General features: G+C 42.3%; 1 protein-coding gene and 1 non-coding gene across 2 annotated transcripts in view; one reads left to right on the top strand and one right to left on the bottom strand.

Moving 5' to 3' along the window:
- The window catches only part of hmcn1 (hemicentin 1), a 64,977-nt gene that overhangs the window by 19,527 nt on the left and 27,688 nt on the right, over positions 1 to 17,762 (bottom strand). Inside the window, 36 exon segments of the mRNA XM_025053499.1 lie at positions 78 to 191; positions 278 to 451; positions 552 to 743; positions 862 to 948; positions 1,126 to 1,239; positions 1,765 to 1,932; positions 2,024 to 2,299; positions 2,418 to 2,573; positions 2,688 to 2,810; positions 3,068 to 3,164; positions 3,617 to 3,804; positions 5,034 to 5,157; positions 5,237 to 5,418; positions 5,460 to 5,597; positions 6,165 to 6,266; positions 6,403 to 6,526; positions 6,613 to 6,767; positions 7,278 to 7,447; positions 7,559 to 7,667; positions 8,759 to 9,040; positions 9,174 to 9,452; positions 9,599 to 9,753; positions 9,835 to 9,961; positions 10,235 to 10,382; positions 11,462 to 11,592; positions 11,679 to 11,873; positions 12,115 to 12,210; positions 12,381 to 12,632; positions 12,716 to 12,843; positions 13,248 to 13,413; positions 14,117 to 14,276; positions 15,094 to 15,206; positions 15,313 to 15,457; positions 15,547 to 15,674; positions 16,814 to 16,909; positions 17,251 to 17,442. Of these exon segments, the coding sequence (XP_024909267.1) occupies positions 78 to 191; positions 278 to 451; positions 552 to 743; positions 862 to 948; positions 1,126 to 1,239; positions 1,765 to 1,932; positions 2,024 to 2,299; positions 2,418 to 2,573; positions 2,688 to 2,810; positions 3,068 to 3,164; positions 3,617 to 3,804; positions 5,034 to 5,157; positions 5,237 to 5,418; positions 5,460 to 5,597; positions 6,165 to 6,266; positions 6,403 to 6,526; positions 6,613 to 6,767; positions 7,278 to 7,447; positions 7,559 to 7,667; positions 8,759 to 9,040; positions 9,174 to 9,452; positions 9,599 to 9,753; positions 9,835 to 9,961; positions 10,235 to 10,382; positions 11,462 to 11,592; positions 11,679 to 11,873; positions 12,115 to 12,210; positions 12,381 to 12,632; positions 12,716 to 12,843; positions 13,248 to 13,413; positions 14,117 to 14,276; positions 15,094 to 15,206; positions 15,313 to 15,457; positions 15,547 to 15,674; positions 16,814 to 16,909; positions 17,251 to 17,442 (5,586 nt within the window).
- On the top strand, positions 8,305 to 8,386 carry trnas-aga (transfer RNA serine (anticodon AGA)). The gene has a single exon. It is a non-coding gene; the product is annotated as a tRNA-Ser (tRNA).

Here is a 17,762-nt window from a genome sequence, read left to right on the forward strand (position 1 = left end):
CTCAACTCTCTGTAACCATGGATGATACATGTGGTGTTCCAATAAATACTGCCAGAAATCGGACTAAATCTTCTTACCATAAACCTTGACCTCATAGTGCTTCAGTGTCTCTCCGGCCTCATTAGTAGCCACACAGGTGTATCTCCCAGCATCCTCCTCTTTGGCATTAAGAATCTGCAGGGTTCGTCCTCCTGTCAGATCCACACAGAGTCATGATGTTGTGTCTTGTTTCCTTCATTACAACTACTTTGTTATTTGATTTATTACAATATCAAACCTGGTAGCACCCTAATGTTGCGCCTGGACTCGAACACAGTGCCGTCTTTGAGCCAGGTGATAATTGCAGGAGGGTAGGACTGGACTTCACACACCAGAGAGGTGGGGTTACTCAGCGTCACTGTTACCTCCTCTGTAAAACCCTCAGGAATCAAACCAACAATGGTGGGGGAAACTGCCAGAAAAATGGTAAAAGAAAACCAAACTGAACTTAAAGTACCAATGACATTTATTTGTAAAACAGTTATAATCTGACTGAGTGGATTTCCCTGTACCCAGGACATTGAGGTTGAAATGCCGACTCCTGTCTCCGGCGCTGTTGGAGGCGTGGCAGCTGTACCTGCCCGTGTCTGCAACCTGGGCCCCAGAGATGTGGAGGAATCGACCATGAGACAAAATCTGATGTCGACTGTTAGGAAGCAGCAGCTGTCCATCTTTCAGCCATTTGATCTCTGGTACTGGGTTCCCTGAGAAATCGTGTGGACAGGTTAAAGGTCAAATAATGTTTCTTCAAATCGTGTGGACAGGTTAAAGGTCAAACAATGTTCTGTCATCAGCTGCAAGACTTTGCATTTCATAACTAACCTGATGCTTCACAGGTGAGAGTGATGTTGTGTTTCTCCTTGACTTTTGTGTCCACAACTGTTCCCTCCTTAACAATACTTGGTGGGACTGTTGAATTAGACCAGAATTCAATTAAATGATTCTTATTTAGAAACAAACAAATCTCTAAAATATCAATAATATATTTTATTATTTTAAAGAAATAAATTGTCCAACAAGAACAGATTAAACAAAAAAAGTGAGGCATCTTGGTCCTAATGAAAAGAAATTATAAAATCACTTTACCGAGGACGTCAATATCAAAGGTTTTCTTTTCCTCTCCGGCGCTGTTAGACACAATACACGTATATCTCCCAGCATCCTCCACGGAAGCGTGCATGAGGCGCAGACTTCGTCCTCCTACAGATTCAACAGAGCACCTACTTTTATTTAAGTTTATTTGGTTTGTTTTCACACAACGCAAACCTCCCAAAAATGTGTTCACAGCTGGTTTAAACTGAATGGGCCAAATTAAGAGAACTGAATAAATCAAGAGAAGGAACCTGGCTGCTCAGACTCACAGCTGTTAAAACATCTTACCGTCAGCTGTGAATGCTTCAACATTTCAGAAACAAAATTTGTGAGAAAGCAAACAATTAAAGGACACTGTGTAATTCATAATCTGCTAAAACTTCAACTACTGTAATTGGAAACACAAATATTATCGTCTTTCCAACACATGCTTTCTATCAAATGGAAGACGACAGAACAACGGAATTTATAAGCCCTGAAATCTATCTATCTGTCGTCATATAACCGAAGCTTCCAACGGCCTAGAGTTCAAATTGCTACCATTACTACTTTTTGGGGAATTTCTTTGATTCACTTTTTTTCAGGATGTTAGGTTAGATTTACGTTAAACCAAAAAAATGTGTGGGAGCAGACCTGACAGGATGCGAACAGAACTGGTAGCTTTGATTGGTCGACCGTCTTTCAGCCAAGAAACAGCAGGAAGAGGGATTCCTGAGGCCTCGCAGTTCAGTGCTACTGGGTTCTTCACAACTACACTCACGTTCTCTGGCACCTGCATCTGACCGATTATACTGGGAGGAACTGAGACGAGAGAAAAATGAATAAAGATGACGTTCATAGCTCTGAACCAAAAATAAATTAGAAAGAAAAACAAGATAAAAGCCATAAATACCGTTTACGCTGATGTCGTACTTGCTGTCGGCCTGTCCTGCTACATTAACAGCGATGCAGGTGTAGCGCCCTGTGTCTGACACCTTGGCATCTTTGATCTGTAACAACTGCCCCTCGTTTAGGACTTTAGCACCATGATGGCCGGTAACCGGACGTCCATCTTTAAGCCATGTGACTGCTGGTCGGGGCACACCCTCTGCAGCACACTGCAGGGTCACATTCCCTCCACGGGTCACAGTGACATCCTCAGTGCTGCCATGTTTGATGGACGGGCGAACTAGGTGGAGGAATGATAGCAAAAAAAATGTCTACAACACTTGCACAAGTTGTACGGTTTAACCTGAACCTATGAACTATAAGTATCATGATGATATTATATAATGTGCTTTTCATACCATAGACCTGCAGACTGTACTCTTTAGAACTGGTGCCGGCTGCACTGGAGGCCGTGCAGGTGTAAGAAGCAGCGTCCGTCCTTTCGGCGCTGGAGATCTGCAGCTGTCGACCTCCAGACAAAACTCTGACCCGCTGGTCGGACTTTAGCTCATAATCTGTGATAAACACACATGTGACTCAGCGTTGTGAGGTCCAGACTCGTCATTATCTGCCAAGTGTTTAGTGCATCATCTGTCAAGTATGTGTCACTGATTAAATCACACATTTACCGTCTTTTCTCCAGGACAGACTCGGAGGAGGAATCCCACTGGACTCACACACCAGGGTAATGAGACTTCCTTCTGTCACAGTCAGACGTGTCACCTCCTCTGAACCATGGATACTGGGAGAAACTGCAATAGGGAAATCCCAACAATAGGGGGCGCACACATTTCAGTAAAGAACAATGGTGTTTTTTTATGTCATTTAATTTTATTCATTTACTTTGAGGAAGTAAATAAAATACTGCTAAAACAACCAGGTTAAATTACGGTATAGATTTAGAGTAAACAACACAAAAGAACACTAAGAATTTCTTGTTTTAATAATTGGTTCAACTAATTCTCACTGGATGAAAATAAAACCTTGATGCAAAATAAAGTAAACTCACTCCAAACATTGAGATTATAGTTCTTCTCTGTTTTTCCAGCAACATTCGTGGCTTCACAGGTATATCTGCCCGAATCCTGCACCTGGGTACTATCAATCTGTAAAAACATGTAAGAAAATAATTTGCACTAATTCTCTATAGCATTATTTTATTTTCAGAATGAATCAAGTGGACCGGAATACAACCCTGAGGGGGCTGGCCTTGGACCACGGGCCATATGTTTGACACCCTTACTCTTGGACCACGGGCCATATGTTTGACACCCTTAATCCTGGCCCACGGGCCATATGTTTGACACCGTTAATCTAGACATTGTTTGATCAAATGTGCTAATTCATTTCCTACTGACAGTAATATGTGAGCAATACATCAGCATTGTTGTGTTTTCCTTTCCAGTAAATATTAATCATCAACTAAAAAATTTGTTTTCCTTTCCAGTAAATATTAATCAATATATTAATCATCAACTAAAAAATGAAATAAAGAAAAATAGAAAAATGTGAGATGTACTGTAGGTCAAATAATATCTCCCATTTTTTCTGACCATACCTTCAGCAAACTGCCGTCATCTAAAATGGCCAGACCAGGCTTCCTGAAGAGAGGACTGAAGAGAGGACGGCCGTCTTTACGCCAGGACAGGGTAGGAGGAGGGACAGCATCGCTCTGACACTGCAGATCCACCGACTGCCCCAGCATCACCGTGGTGTTCACCTCCTCACCCTTGATGTTTGGAGGAACTTTGGAAGACACAGTGAGCGCTCACTGACGGTGAGGATTTTGACAGACTACATCATCCGACACGTGAATGGTCCAAACATCACAGTTGATTTGGACGCTCTTGGACATCAATTGCCTTTGAAACTAAGCTTTTAATCCACTGAGAGGAACGCTTGTTAAATTACCTCACAAGTGAAAAGAGTAATTGCCTCCTGAGACACAACGTCTGTGTTGTGTTGAACATCTGGTGTCCTTTAAACACTAATTCTATCTCTGGCTACGGCAGCGGCATTTAAACAGTGCAACATTTGTTTGTAGTGTGAACAATCAGGGTAGCTGCTGTTCCAAGAACCTCATGATACAAACAAACATTTAGAGGAGGTCTTCTCTTAGAATATGACATGACATCAACTTCATGTCCCTCTGTAGTCCTTCCAGTCCCGTGTTCATAAGGATTTCATGATGCAAACCTGACCTAATCTAGAAAATAACTTCAGAGCAATTTCCTCTGCATTATGGTTATTGGGCAGAAAAAAGCAAGTCGTTAAGAGAGGACGGAACCAGACACAGGAAGCCTCAGCAGAATGGTAGCAATTACCACAACAAATCTGTCTTCCCTTCTCCCTGAGAAGTTCCTCTTTCTAAAATGAACCCACATCATGTACACGTTTGTATTCTGCGTATGTATGTGTTTTTTATAAACAGCGCATCTCCTGTTACCTCCTGGACGTGAACTTCTGGTTTAACATGTATAACAATTGCTCTGCCGTCAAATCAGATGATGTGAAGGAAAACTGACAAGGTTTATGGGTCGGCTAAACCGAGTCAAATTATACGCCCTCTAAATACAGATGTTTTGCTGAAGGCCTGTTTCAACATTTTTTTTTTTTTTTGACTGATCATGTTCTGTCCTGGATCTGCAGCTCTGTTGAAAGACTTACTACAGTTGGCCTTAATCATGTGTGAGTAGAGCAAGAAGTGCAAGCAGGAAAATGCATTAAACGGAGGGGTTCAACAGAAAGAAGAGCGATGAGTGTCAGGAATCCATACAGTTGAGAATTGATGTCAGATTTGGCTGAGAGGGAATTCTAACTCGCTTGGTTACAAAACAAGGAAAGCTGAGAAAAGTCAAAATAAACATTGACTTTTAGAAATGGATTTGTTGGATTCTGGAACTGGAAAGAATCTAAGGTAGTTTTAAAATCTGAATGTTTTATTATTCATAGTTGATAGATTGTGCTTGACTTACCATACACTCTCAGATCATAATCTCTGTTTTGTTCTCCTCCAGCGTTGACGGCCACACATGTGTATCTGCCCGTGTCACTGACCTGAGCACTGCTTAGTGACAAAACCCTGCCTCCAGATAACACCTAAGAGTGAGAAGGAAGCAGATCTACAGTCAGATCATGAAACAGGAGCCAAACTGAATCCAAGTTGATCAAACAGTACCTGAATGCCATGTGACACACTCGCCACAGGGCTGCCATCTTTGAGCCAAGTGAGGCTGGGTAGAGGAACACCAGTGGCCTCGCACTCCAGTCTGGCAGCTTCATTCACCACCACTGTGACCGTCCCACCTCGACTGGAAATGATCGGTGGGACTGGGAATGATCAAATCAATCATGATTCAGCTCACATCAGTATTACATCAGACAATTTGTTTCAGAAGAACAACAACTTGATGAGTGTATAAAATAATTAAAAAAAAAAAAGAACTGGGCTCGTTCAATCTCCAGCACCTGTCCACGCTTCAGAAGAGTCACTCCTGCTGCACTAGTCACAGGCCGTCCATCTTTATACCAGGTGATGGCTGATGATCAATGGCATGAAAAAGAACCATTATCAATTCATGTATAAATGTTGACGTACAATAACTGTACAACACAAAAATAAAAAATAATAATGTAGCATGAAACTATTCTTCTTTGGTTTAGAGGTAGAGCAGATGTGTGAACTTCAGATGCAATAAAAAGGAAAAACAAAAAATGATGCCTCCTCTCTGGGACAGATCCACCCATAAATGAGTATTTTAAACATTTAATTGTCATGTAATATGGGCAGATTTGTATTATGCTATAATTATGTCTTTAAAATGCACAGTGTCATCAGACCGAGGTGCTGACTATTGCTGCAGTGTGACTTCAGAACACTGAGCCTCTACACTCTTCATCAGAGTGGAAATCCAGGCAGTGAAAGTGATAGAAAGTGAAGTTGCCTGCGGGGAGCCATCTGAGATCAATTTTCCGCTGTTGGTCAAATGGTTAAAGATAAGGAAAAGTAGCGAGCGGCTCCATGCCCAGCTCCAGGAGTCCGTGGAAACTACACGATCTGAACGGTGCGCGGCAGGATGGAATGTGACATTTGTGACCGTTCTCACCAGGTAATGGGCTGCCTGTGGCCTTGCACTCCAACTCTGTGGAAAAGCCCGACAGGATGGTCTGGTTGATGATCTCTCCAGAGTAGGGGATGCTGGGAGGCTCTGAGATAAAAAAATAAAAACCATTGTTTAGCCAATTCTCTCACGTCTCCACCTAGTCCCACGCTATAGAAGAAATTAGAGACGGAGATGAGCGAAACAGGGGATTGAAACGCTGCTGTGTTTATGTCGAGGTTACCATGGACACTGAGACGAATGTGTTGTTGAGCTTCACCAGCTGCATTCGTGGCCAAGCAGGTGTATTTCCCAGAATCCTCCAATTGTGCCGCTGTGACCTTCAGTATTCGGCCTGCAGACTCCAGCTGTAATATATATAAACATCTAAGCAGCTGGATAATCTGTCAATCAACCAATTTTTATGTGACTTGGTTAAAGTTAAATGTCCGACCTTCAGGTGGTCCTGTGTTGTGTCCACTGGTCGTCCATCTTTGATCCAGGTGATGCTTGGAGGTGGGATGCCACTGGATATACATTCCAGGCTGATGGGTTTGTGGAGAACCACCGAGCGCTCGGCAGGTCCAGTGCTGCGGATGGATGGAGGGACTGGGGAAGTGAAGTTCATGGTCAGAGACGTTCTTAAAAAACAAACCACAGCTTTCTCTGCTGTCAGTGACTTCCACTGCCCACCTTTGATAGATACTGACCTCTACAGGCAGGGGGGGACACCCCATAGGAGCTGCAGTTATTTAAAGATAGTCTGACCCACTCATTTAGTCATTAGTATTTGGACTTAAACTAGCTGAAGTGGAAACATTTCATTGTCACATTATCTGGGTGAAATCCAAACACAGCGTTATCTGGTTTTCATTATCAGAGAAAAACAAACCAATAAAGATTCTTACCAATATTACATAATTATGCAAATAAAAACTGATATTATATCCATGGGCTGATATTATTGGACATCCCTAGTATACACCTGACCTATGAGAAGTCATGATGTTATGGCTCATCAGTGTGACTGTTGCATTTAAATTTTAGATCACATTTAATACAAACGTATCAGTGTGGAATGAAACTTAACATCCTGGAAGCATTTAATTTTTTTTTTACCATGAACAACCACGTTAAAATCCCTCTCATGGTCTCCTGCATCATTAGTGGCCACACACTGAAACCGAGCCGTGTCAGAGACCTGAGCACGAGACACGATCAGCCGTCGACCGCTGGACGCCACACGCAGCCCTTCTCCGTGTCTGACCTGTTTTCCATCCTTGTACCAGCTGAAAAAAAACAAACCCCAGCAGTCACAGAAAGTGTTTTAACATTTACCCCTGGGTGTGTGAATCTGTGTGTCTGTGTGTGTGTGTGTTTGCCTGTTTTGTGGTTCTTACGTGATGACAGGTGGAGGAGTTCCTGTGGCTTCACACTCCAGCTCCAGGGGTGTGTTGAGAATCACTCTGACATTTGTTACATCCTCAGCTCCATCAACAAAGGGTGGAACTAAAAGAGCAGAGTTCATTTTGTTAACAAGCGTTTTGTGTGTAAATATTTAAGGGTGGAACTAAAAGAGCAGAGTTCAATTAGTTCAGTTAACAAGTGTTTTGTGTGTAAATATTTAAAAACGCAGTGTTATGTGGAGCAGTGGTGCCTTGGTGGTTAAGGAAGTGGATTTGGGTTTGGAAGGTATCAGGTTTTTCAGAAGCTCAAAGCTCACTTTGGTGATGGGTTAAAAGCAGAGGTCACATTTCCTTGTGTGTGCAGTGGTGTTGTGTGGTTGTTCACTTCCACTTTCACTTTCACTGTCACACTATGCATTATTTGTTAAAAATATATAACTTCCACTTTCACTTTCACTGTCACACTAAGCAGTTATTTGACAAAATATTCCCGTAGTACAACAACATTACTAAAAACGTGGTGTAATAGATTACAGTTTTTCAAATTTAAGCATATCAGAAATATTTAGAGCACTGCTAAAGCTACAGGCAGCGCTGACTCTGAATAAACACATTAGTATGCGTGACTGGGCCTGAGCTGTGGCTGAGCGTCAGTGAGCTAGCAGCTCCTCCTACGTCACAGGCACACAGAGCAGAGCGTGACTGTTTTACATTCCAGTGTGGGGGAGGGATTTCAGAAGGTTGTCGTGGCCGAGTGGTTAAGGCGATGGACTAGAAATCCATTGGGGTCTCCCCGCGCAGGTTCGAATCCTGCCGACAACGTTTCCTATTGTTTTGTCAGCTGTTACCGGTTGTTGAGTTAATGATCTACACTTGACATGCTTTTCCTGAGGCAGTGAGACCGGTTGAAAGAGATTACTTAAGAGCACTGCTACACAAATGTCAACTAAAGGCACGCTCGCCTGGGAAGGACGTTAGAAGAAAGAACTGTGGATATGAACAAGCAAATTATTCACAGCAATGACTCAAATATGTGTCATCACGGCTATATCTAAGCCTGAGTCCTACCAGCCTGCAGAGAAAACTCCTCTCAAAGTCTACCACTCTAAAAATACTATAAAAACTAAACAAAACTTTATCCTCTGCAAATAATAATTTAAATAATACCAAAACATTGTGTGTGTTTTTTAGTACCTATAACTCTGACGTCATACATGACCTCCTTCTCCCCAGCGATGCTCGTAGCCACGCAGACATAACGCCCAGAGTCTGAGACGGTGGCTGAGATGATTTCTAATTGTCTGCCTTGCTCCAGCATGCGTACGCTTTCACCGTCATACACGGGAACGCCATCCTTCAGCCATGTGAGGGAGGGGGGAGGGTGTCCTCCAGCCTCACAATCCAGGATCAGAGCTTTACTGAGGGTCACTACTCTCTCAGCTGGTCCATCTTCTCCACCCAAAATAGTGGGAGGCACTGTGGGGAGGAGATGTTATTTTACATTAGTATGAGCTCGATTTGAATTTCAATGTTTGAGTGTAATTACAAAAAGTGGCAGCCGAGGGCTTTGAGGGTGAAGTGAAAGTAGCTGTAAGTGTGGAGCTCTTACAGAAAACATCCAGGGTGAAGGCCTTCTCAGCGCTGCCAGCCACACTGGTCACTCTACAGGTGTACAGACCAGCGTCCGAGGCCTGTGCATGTGTGATCTTCAGGTAATGGCCTCGCTCCACGTACTGAGTTTGTCGGCTGGACAGGACGGCTTCTCCGTTTCTGTACCAGGTGATGGTGGGGGCAGGGACGCCGCGAGCCTCACATTCCAGTGTTACTACTGTGTCCTGCAGGGCGGTGACCTCTGTGGTGAAGTTCCCTCCTTTTATAGACGGCGGGACTACGGGGTGACATGGTTAGACTGTCAGCAGTGGAAATATATTTTTTATAAGATATTAATGTACAGGTTAGACTGTCAGCAGTGGAAATATATACATATATTTTTATAATATATCAATGTACGTACAAAACAAAGCACACACTCACCATAAACACTGAGGTTGAAGTCTTTGGTCTGTTTCCCAGCTGTATTCACCACACTACACTGATACCGAGCCTGGTCCCCAAGGCGAGCACTTTTGATTCTTAAAACCTGACCTCTGTTGGTGACCTCCAGATTTGGATCACCAAGAAACACCAGCCTGAAAAGGGCAGAGTTTATGGTTAGAAAACATTGGATTATGGTAGTCTTCTATGAAAATAATGTTGGGTGAAATACTTACTTCCTGTCCTTGTACCACTGGATTGTAGGAAAGGGAACTCCCTGCACCTTACACTCAAAAATGATCTCCTCTTTGAGAGTGGCGGCGACATCTTTGACAGGCTCAGAGCCCACAATTATTGGCGGGACTGGAACACAGGAATATAACAAAGAAGAATTATAAAAACTAAAGTCTTAGACCAAGCAAATAAAACATTTCTAGCAGAACATCAATAGCAAGCCCTTTTTTCAAAAAAACACAATGTTAGGATAAAATACCCTTCTGAGTTATAAAAAAAAAATCATTAGAGTTCAATGAGGTCTCCTGTCGGCCTTATCTGGCTCCTGGGTCGTGTCTTTGACAGTCGTGGTTTGAATGAGAGGTTTATCTATTTTGGCATTACCATAGAAATGTTACTCACCCAGAACATCCAGGAAGAAATCTTTCTCTTTGCTGCCAGCTATATTAATGGCTTTACAGCTGTAGCTGCCTGCGTCTGCTGTGTCTGCCTTCAGTAGTGTCAGGGTTTTCCCACCATCGAGAATTTGGATGTTGTCACTAGCAACTACCTGTGGATCAAAACAAAACACACACACAAAAAAAAGCTGAGAGACAGAAAATTACGGGGTGAAACTGAGAGACATTAACGTGAAGGGTATAACTCCAAAAAAAAAGTAAGCTTTTAATTTAGAGAGAGTTTACAAACGAAAAAAAAAATTAACTGTATGAAAAAGGCTTTTAATTTAGAGAGAGTTTACAAACAAAAAAGAGAAAAAAATTAACTGTATGGAAAAAAAACTAAATAGGATTTTGAACGACACCCAAAGCCAAAACTATTCAGAGAGAAAAAAAAAACATTTCAAATTACTTATAATTAACCAAATAGAGGAAGAGCATCAATTCTCCTGTCTGTATCTTGCAGGAAATGAATAAGGCAGTCAGGACAATTAAAAGCAGCCAAGTCAGTCAGCAGATTCTGTGCAAACTCCCTGTTCTCAAGTCAATTCATCATCATTATTTAGTCGTTACGTTTTTAGTTAGCATTGCCACCAAGGCTGGTATCAAAGGTCTGTGTTACACACCAACGTCATACACCACAGAGACCAGAGTGGTTTACAGTTGGCTGTCTTGGCCCAAGTTCATTCAGTCTCCACAGGCACCGATTAATAAAAGAAAAGGTCATTTTGGGAAGATGAAGATGACTCACTGTATTAGACCACAGTTTACGTGTGGGTTATGGAAATGATTAAGTGGCATGTTACTTAATACTTCGACTGCGTCTTTGATGTGAGTACAGAGAAGAAAGTGGGTCTAAAAACGGAAATGTGGTTTCTCTGGAAGTTGACTCTGGGGCCTCTTCAAACTGGTCAAAAACAGTCGAACTTGAATTGAAAAATTGAACTTTAGACTGTGAATTAATTTTAATAAGCAATTACCTATGGGAATCGTGGCATTAATGTAAGCCATTTCAGATTTACTGTACCAACCCACTGTACCTTATTTAAACGTATTGGCACAGACAAAATAGCATCCACTTCAACAGTGATGTTGCTGTAAATTTTGAGTTTTTAAGATCAAACAATCATAAGCTTTAAGGTTTTGACCCTGATTGGAGAAGATCATTATCATTGTTGGGTGTTTCACTTACGGGAGTCTCATCCTTGTACCAAGTGATTACAGGAGTTGGACTTCCTGTGACGTCACACACCAGGTTGGTAGGTTGGCTCAGGACCACTGACACATTTCCTGGTGTTTCGCTGCTATGGAAATCTGGGGGGACTGTGGAGGAGCAAGTTCAGTTCCATTAGACGGACTGTTAGTTTGTTTGTTGTCAAAAAGACGAATCAAATGAACAGCTAAATCACCGTTGACTTTGAGCTGGTATTTCCTCTCTGTGGACCCAGCATCATTGGCAGCAGCGCAGACGTACTCTCCGTTGTCCAGTGGTGATACAGAGGTCAAGAGCAGCAATGTACCATCCTCCAGGATGGACACACCGGGCTCATTCCCAGTCAGTTCCTGGCCATTGCGCAACCATCGAATCACTGGCTTCGGAAAGCCTGGGAGGAACGTGTTAAAATACAATCATCCATTCCATGTTCTTTATGAATCTGTTCATTTGTAATTATATCCTAATTTGACACGATGGAAATCAGCAAGTTCTGCTGCTTGCTTTGGGACAGCGCCACCATCTCTTTTCCACACAAATATAGTGTCCAGTGAAATATTAAAATGCAGCAGAGTCGTTTTGATTAAACCCTCAACCCAACTTAATAGTGATGGAAATTATTTTAACCAAACCTTTGGCAGGACACGGGAAGGCAATCCTCTGGTTGGCCACTCTCTCCTGCAGAGGACTGTTGAAGGGAGGCTCCAGTATCTCCACCACAGGCGGCACTGAAGGCATGAACAATCGCAGATATTACATGATATGCTAATATCCGGCCGATATTATCAGACAACCCTAAAAAATATATGTTTTGAAACTATATTCATCAAAAAAGTACAGACTGAACCAGACATGCTGGTGGTGGGTGACGTGCACAGCCCCTGCATTAAAATCCAACCTTGCACTAGAAGCTGAACTTGTGCTTCATCTCTGCCTGCAGTGTTTGTGGCCGTGCAGGTGTAGGTTCCCTCGTCATCCAGTCCCACGTGTTTCAACATTAGGCTGCCATCGTGCGACACAGCAAAGCTTTTCCCATCCTTGGTCCAGGTCAGAGTCGGCTCTGGGAATCCTCTCACCGCACATGGCAGCTCCACAGGGAAGCCCACCTGTACCTTCATAACCCTGGGGCCAGCCTGTATACTTGGGGGCACTGCAGCACAAACGGAGAGATTTACGATCAATATCTGATCTGTTCCCCGTTTCTCTCACTGATAGGATTTGAAGACCTTTTACCTAAAACACTAAGCTGGACAGACTGCGTGAGGTTTCCAGCGATGTTGGAGGCAACACACACATACAGCCCACTGTCTGAAGCTCTGGTGTCCAAGATCTTCATAGAACCAGAGGGAAGCTGAGTGTGTCTGGAAGAAGGAGGAAGATAAATTCAGTGCAACAGTTTATGCTTCAAAAAGCACACACACACTTGTTTTGTTTTTTTCCACAATATTTAAATTGTCAGGAGAGACTCCAACAATTCTTTCTAATCCAGCACCGACCACAATTACAGCTGCAGCAGGAGGTGCACAATTGTAACCAAGGATCACAGTGAAACCCTAAGGCTGCAAACAGTCGACAAACAGCAGACAGCACAGCCATCCAGATCCAGTGTGACGCTTTTCCTACATGTCTCTCACTGGGAGATTCATGCCAGTATAATAGGAGTTTGCCTTCAGTTTAGTTATAATCACATACATTAAATGAGTGAAGTGTTCACCACGTGTGGTGCAGTCTGTGCAAATGGAAATGTCTGTACAAAAACTGACACCTGGGAGAGAAAGGGGAGATGAGCTGCCTCTCTTTGGCCCAGCTGATGGTGGGAGGTGGGACACTGAGGACATCACATGGCAGAACTGCGTCCTCTCCTTCAATTACAGACATCTTCGTTGGCTCTGCAGAGGCTCCAGAACCATCAGCACTGGACCTGGGACGGACTGAACAAAGGTTCATGGTTGGGAAAAACACAAATGATTAAATGCTATGCTATAAATTATAAAATGCTAAAATATAAATAATATAAAATGTGATACACATTTATAAAAAACTTGGGACATGCCGGATGAATACAACTAAATAAAATGATACGACCGACATAAAAAATGGTAAATCTAAATATAGTAATAAACGTTAAGCCATTGTATATGCAGCTTTACTAGCTGCGCTAATTAGCATCCGCTAGCCACGTATTACGCAGAGCGGGCTCGGTGCGAGGGAACAACCTGCCGCAATTAATCCATATTTCAAGTAGGATTCCTGGAATTGTCTGTTAAATGCAGCTTTCTTTTCTTTGAAGACCTAGACTCTCTCTCTGTCAACTCATTGGCTCTTTTACGCTGCGCAGATAAACTTTCCAAATACGTTTGTTTTCTGTTCATTTTTGCTAGCTTGGCGGTTTCAACTTAGCGTTAATTGCGTTGCGTTAGCGGCCGGAGTAGACCCTTTAAGAAGGTAGCGGATGTAGGTAAGACATGTGACACAAGCGCGCATCTTGATACGCAGAGAGAATCCGGTAATTTCTTTCAAAATAAAACATAGTTAAGAATCAGATAATTTAAAAAAAACGGAAATAGTGTACGTTATGCATTCTTTCTCCGCGACCCACGGACCGGTGCCGTCATTCGATGGTTGCAGACTCACCATACACAGTCAACTGGACCTTCCTGGTAGCATACCCAGCAGCGTTGGTCGCTGTGCAGATAAACTCTCCGGTCTCATTTCCAGAAGGGGAGTTGAGGTGCAGGCTGCCATCAGAGTCCAAGGAGAAGTGGGGACCACCCAAGTACAGCAACTTTCCGCCCTACAAAAACAAACCACGGCAGAAAAACAGCAGGGCATAAAGGTTTATTCATTAAGTATTTTATTTATTATTACTTCACATGATGCCTTAGAGAAATTCAAAACCGCAAAGTGGTTTTTCTGCACCGTGTTCCTAAATAAAAGATTTTATTAACTTCCCACTCCAATAAACCTTATTATAATTACATTGTAATAAGGTTAATGGTATAGTTACGATGGTCATGTGATGTAATTTCTTTGCATGTGACATATCTGTACTGTTTTTTTTTTTTTTTTTTTGTTTGTTTTTTGTCTGATTGCATGACCTGGGTTGATCAGTTTTATAGAGAGCAGCAAACAGATCAGAGGGAATCTCAATTTAACAGCTGGTGGATGATTTAGTAGAGTTTGGTTTCATGTGTCCCTGCAGCACTGTTCACTTTAACAGCAATGCTTTTTACAACTCTGAGAAGCTGCAGGACGACAAAGAGGGTGGGACTGTCCACATACACTCTTTAAAATACAGTATCTGTTAAAAAATACACACAGGAAGTCCAAGAGATCTGACACCATCCAGTCCACACGGATAGAATTAACCTGCAGTGCAGCAAATGAGACACTAGGAGTGTTACTGTTCTGACGAATTCATGGTCAAATTCATCAGCTACTGTATTATACTGTATTGCCAAAAGTCACTAATTTAATGAGGGTCACGCTAAGGAATAAAATGACAGGTCCAAAAAGAGCTAGATATTTGTTAAGAATTTAACAGCACAAAGAAGCAGTAGAGATAAAGAAAAAGAACACATGAACAATCGAGTAATCCAGTTCAACCAGACCTTGGTCCATGTGATCTCTGGAGCAGGAACCCCACTGGCACGACAGGGCAGCGAGATGGGAGTTCCTTCGATTGTGGTGAATACCTGAGGGCCGTACTGGATAGTAGGAAGAACTGAAATCACAAAAATAAATAAAAGAAAGACAGGGTTTTTTTTTACGCTCATCCAAAGTCATGGACTCTTGAAAGAAGAAATGAAAAAGAACACAGCTAAAATTACCATAAACATTGACAGTAGTGGTGTGATTTGTGGCTCCGACCGCGTTCTCTGCCAGACAGGTGTAGTCTCCTGCATCGTCCAGCGTGACTCTCTCGATGTGCAGACTGCCGTCTTTCCTCACCGTCACGTACTGGTCTGACGTCACCTGACAAGTTGGAGAATTTATTACATGTCACGTTACAACGTGTGGTTTGATCATTTTAATCATGAAAGCAAAAAAAAAATTATTTTTACCAAGCTGTAGTCGTGCAGCCACTGCCTCTCAGGCAGAGGATTTCCAGCCAGTAGCACACAAGGCAGAGTCACCTGCTGATCCTCAATCACACTGAGCACAGGTGGACTCATCGCAATCACAGGCAGCACTGATAACACCGTGGAATAAAACAGTATGAAAAGAGAATGTTAGAAATTGACAGATTTTGTATAACATTGCGAACATCTATCTAGACCAGGGGTGTCAAACATACAGCCCGGTTGGGGTTATGATCCGGCTCGCTTAATGAATTTTAAAAATCAAGATCTATCTCATATAGTCTATCTGTCTTCAATAATGCTCTGTGCCGACACTGACATCACGATCTGCCTAAACAATACCTGATAGAGTTGTTTAGACCAGTGTTTCCCAAACCATTTTTGCGACCCAGTCCTTGGGAAACCTTTAACCTTTAACAGACATACTAGTGTGAACTTAATAAAACTATGGTAACAGCTACTAATTTACTATTTACAAACTGAAAAATATTTTGACTAGTCATGTCCATTCTTTTATTTTTTCCATTCAGTGAAAACACATGTAAATGTTGATGTGTTTCCTGCAGGAAGAATAGGGAATGTGATATTATTTCTGAGCAGAAATATTAGCCTTGTTAAACAGGGAACATTGTGATGTCATCTGAGAAATAATGGCCGCTCTGAGCGTCCTGAACACGAACACTACTGATGCAAAGACATTCAGACATATCGTCAGAATAAAAGTCCTGTCCCTCTGCAGTGGGCATTTACGGTCTCCGTGTCTTCTGTGTCAGTGTCGGCGGGGAACTGGGGCAGTCGGGCAGTAATACATGTCATCTGTGTGGCTCCACGCCCTCTAACCTTTGGCCCACATGTTAGCGCTGCGTTTGTTTCCTCAGCAGAGTCTCAGTGAAACAGGAACAGGGGGTTTAACAAGGCACATGTGTTCAAACACACCCACTGAAATGGCCTAATGAAATCACACTCCCATGTGAGACTGGAACTTACACACAAGTAACGGCTGAAAGCAAGTGTGTGTGTGTGTGTGTGTCTTCTGTCTTGGCTAACTGTGGATTTGGAAACACTAAGTCGTGTCAAAGGTTCTAGTTCACTGCACTTCCTTTGTCTTTGGATTTAACACTTTTTTTCAACCATTTTTTTTGAGACATTGAATCAACAGCATCTTTAACACTTTTTTTCAACCATTTTTTTGAGACATTTCATTCTGAAAAAACAAACAAACAAAGATCAAACCAAATGCGACTCTTACCCAGTCCAGTCACGGTGACTCTGGCCTGAGTCTGGATCTTTCCAAAGTGGTTGTGAGCCTCACAGATGTACACCCCCTCATCCTCCACCCACAGATCTGACAGCAAGAGAGAGAACACAGGTGTAAAAAAGGGAACCTTAATAGCACATGAAGCTGAAACAATTAATGGATTCATCTACACCAGTTATATATTTCCCTGAATGTTACATTAATTCCTCTGCTGCTAAACATTGGTTCTACTGTTGTGTTTCAAACACATCTTTATTATGATGCCAGGATTCATTCAAAGCTCAGAAGCGCTATTGTTGTTATCTGATACCTTTTTTGTAGTTGTTCTGGAATAAATTAATCATTTAAAATCATGTCTTTTTCACTTACAATTTTTTGGAAAATAATTGACAGGTGAAGCTACTGTATGATCTGAGCTACGAACTTACTGGTGATTTGAAGGCCCTCCTTGCTTTGTGTGATACTTCCTTGTGTGCGGGGTGTGTTGAAAAGGTCAACATAATCCTGTCTTCTCCAGGTGACCTCAGGCTCAGGATGACCCTGCACAAGGCACGGCAGACTCACACTGAGGCCAATGTCTGCGGCCACGTCTGAAGGCTCTCGTACGAACTCTGGTGCAGCTGCAGAAACAAAGCAAATTTTATATCTCAGGTTTAGAAAAATAAAAACCACTCGTCCCCCGAGTTGATATATTGATTAGATATTGCTTCTACAAATATATTTTTATTTATATCTTTGGTTTCTGTGCAGGAATTTTTGGAAGAAAATTGGAGAAGTCTATTTTTTCTGAATTTGGTTATGACAAAAATTTGATCTGGCTTGATCAGATCTAACCTGAATGTTACAGATGTTTTGTATTTATTCTAACAAAACATAGACTCTGATCTATGAACTATGTTTTCCAGCTAGACATGAGCTCATGAGCAGGAGAAGCAACTAT

The sequence above is a fragment of the Cynoglossus semilaevis genome, chromosome 2 (genome assembly GCF_000523025.1).
Source record: "Cynoglossus semilaevis isolate Cse_v1.0 chromosome 2, Cse_v1.0, whole genome shotgun sequence".
Lineage (NCBI taxonomy): Eukaryota > Metazoa > Chordata > Actinopteri > Pleuronectiformes > Cynoglossidae > Cynoglossus > Cynoglossus semilaevis.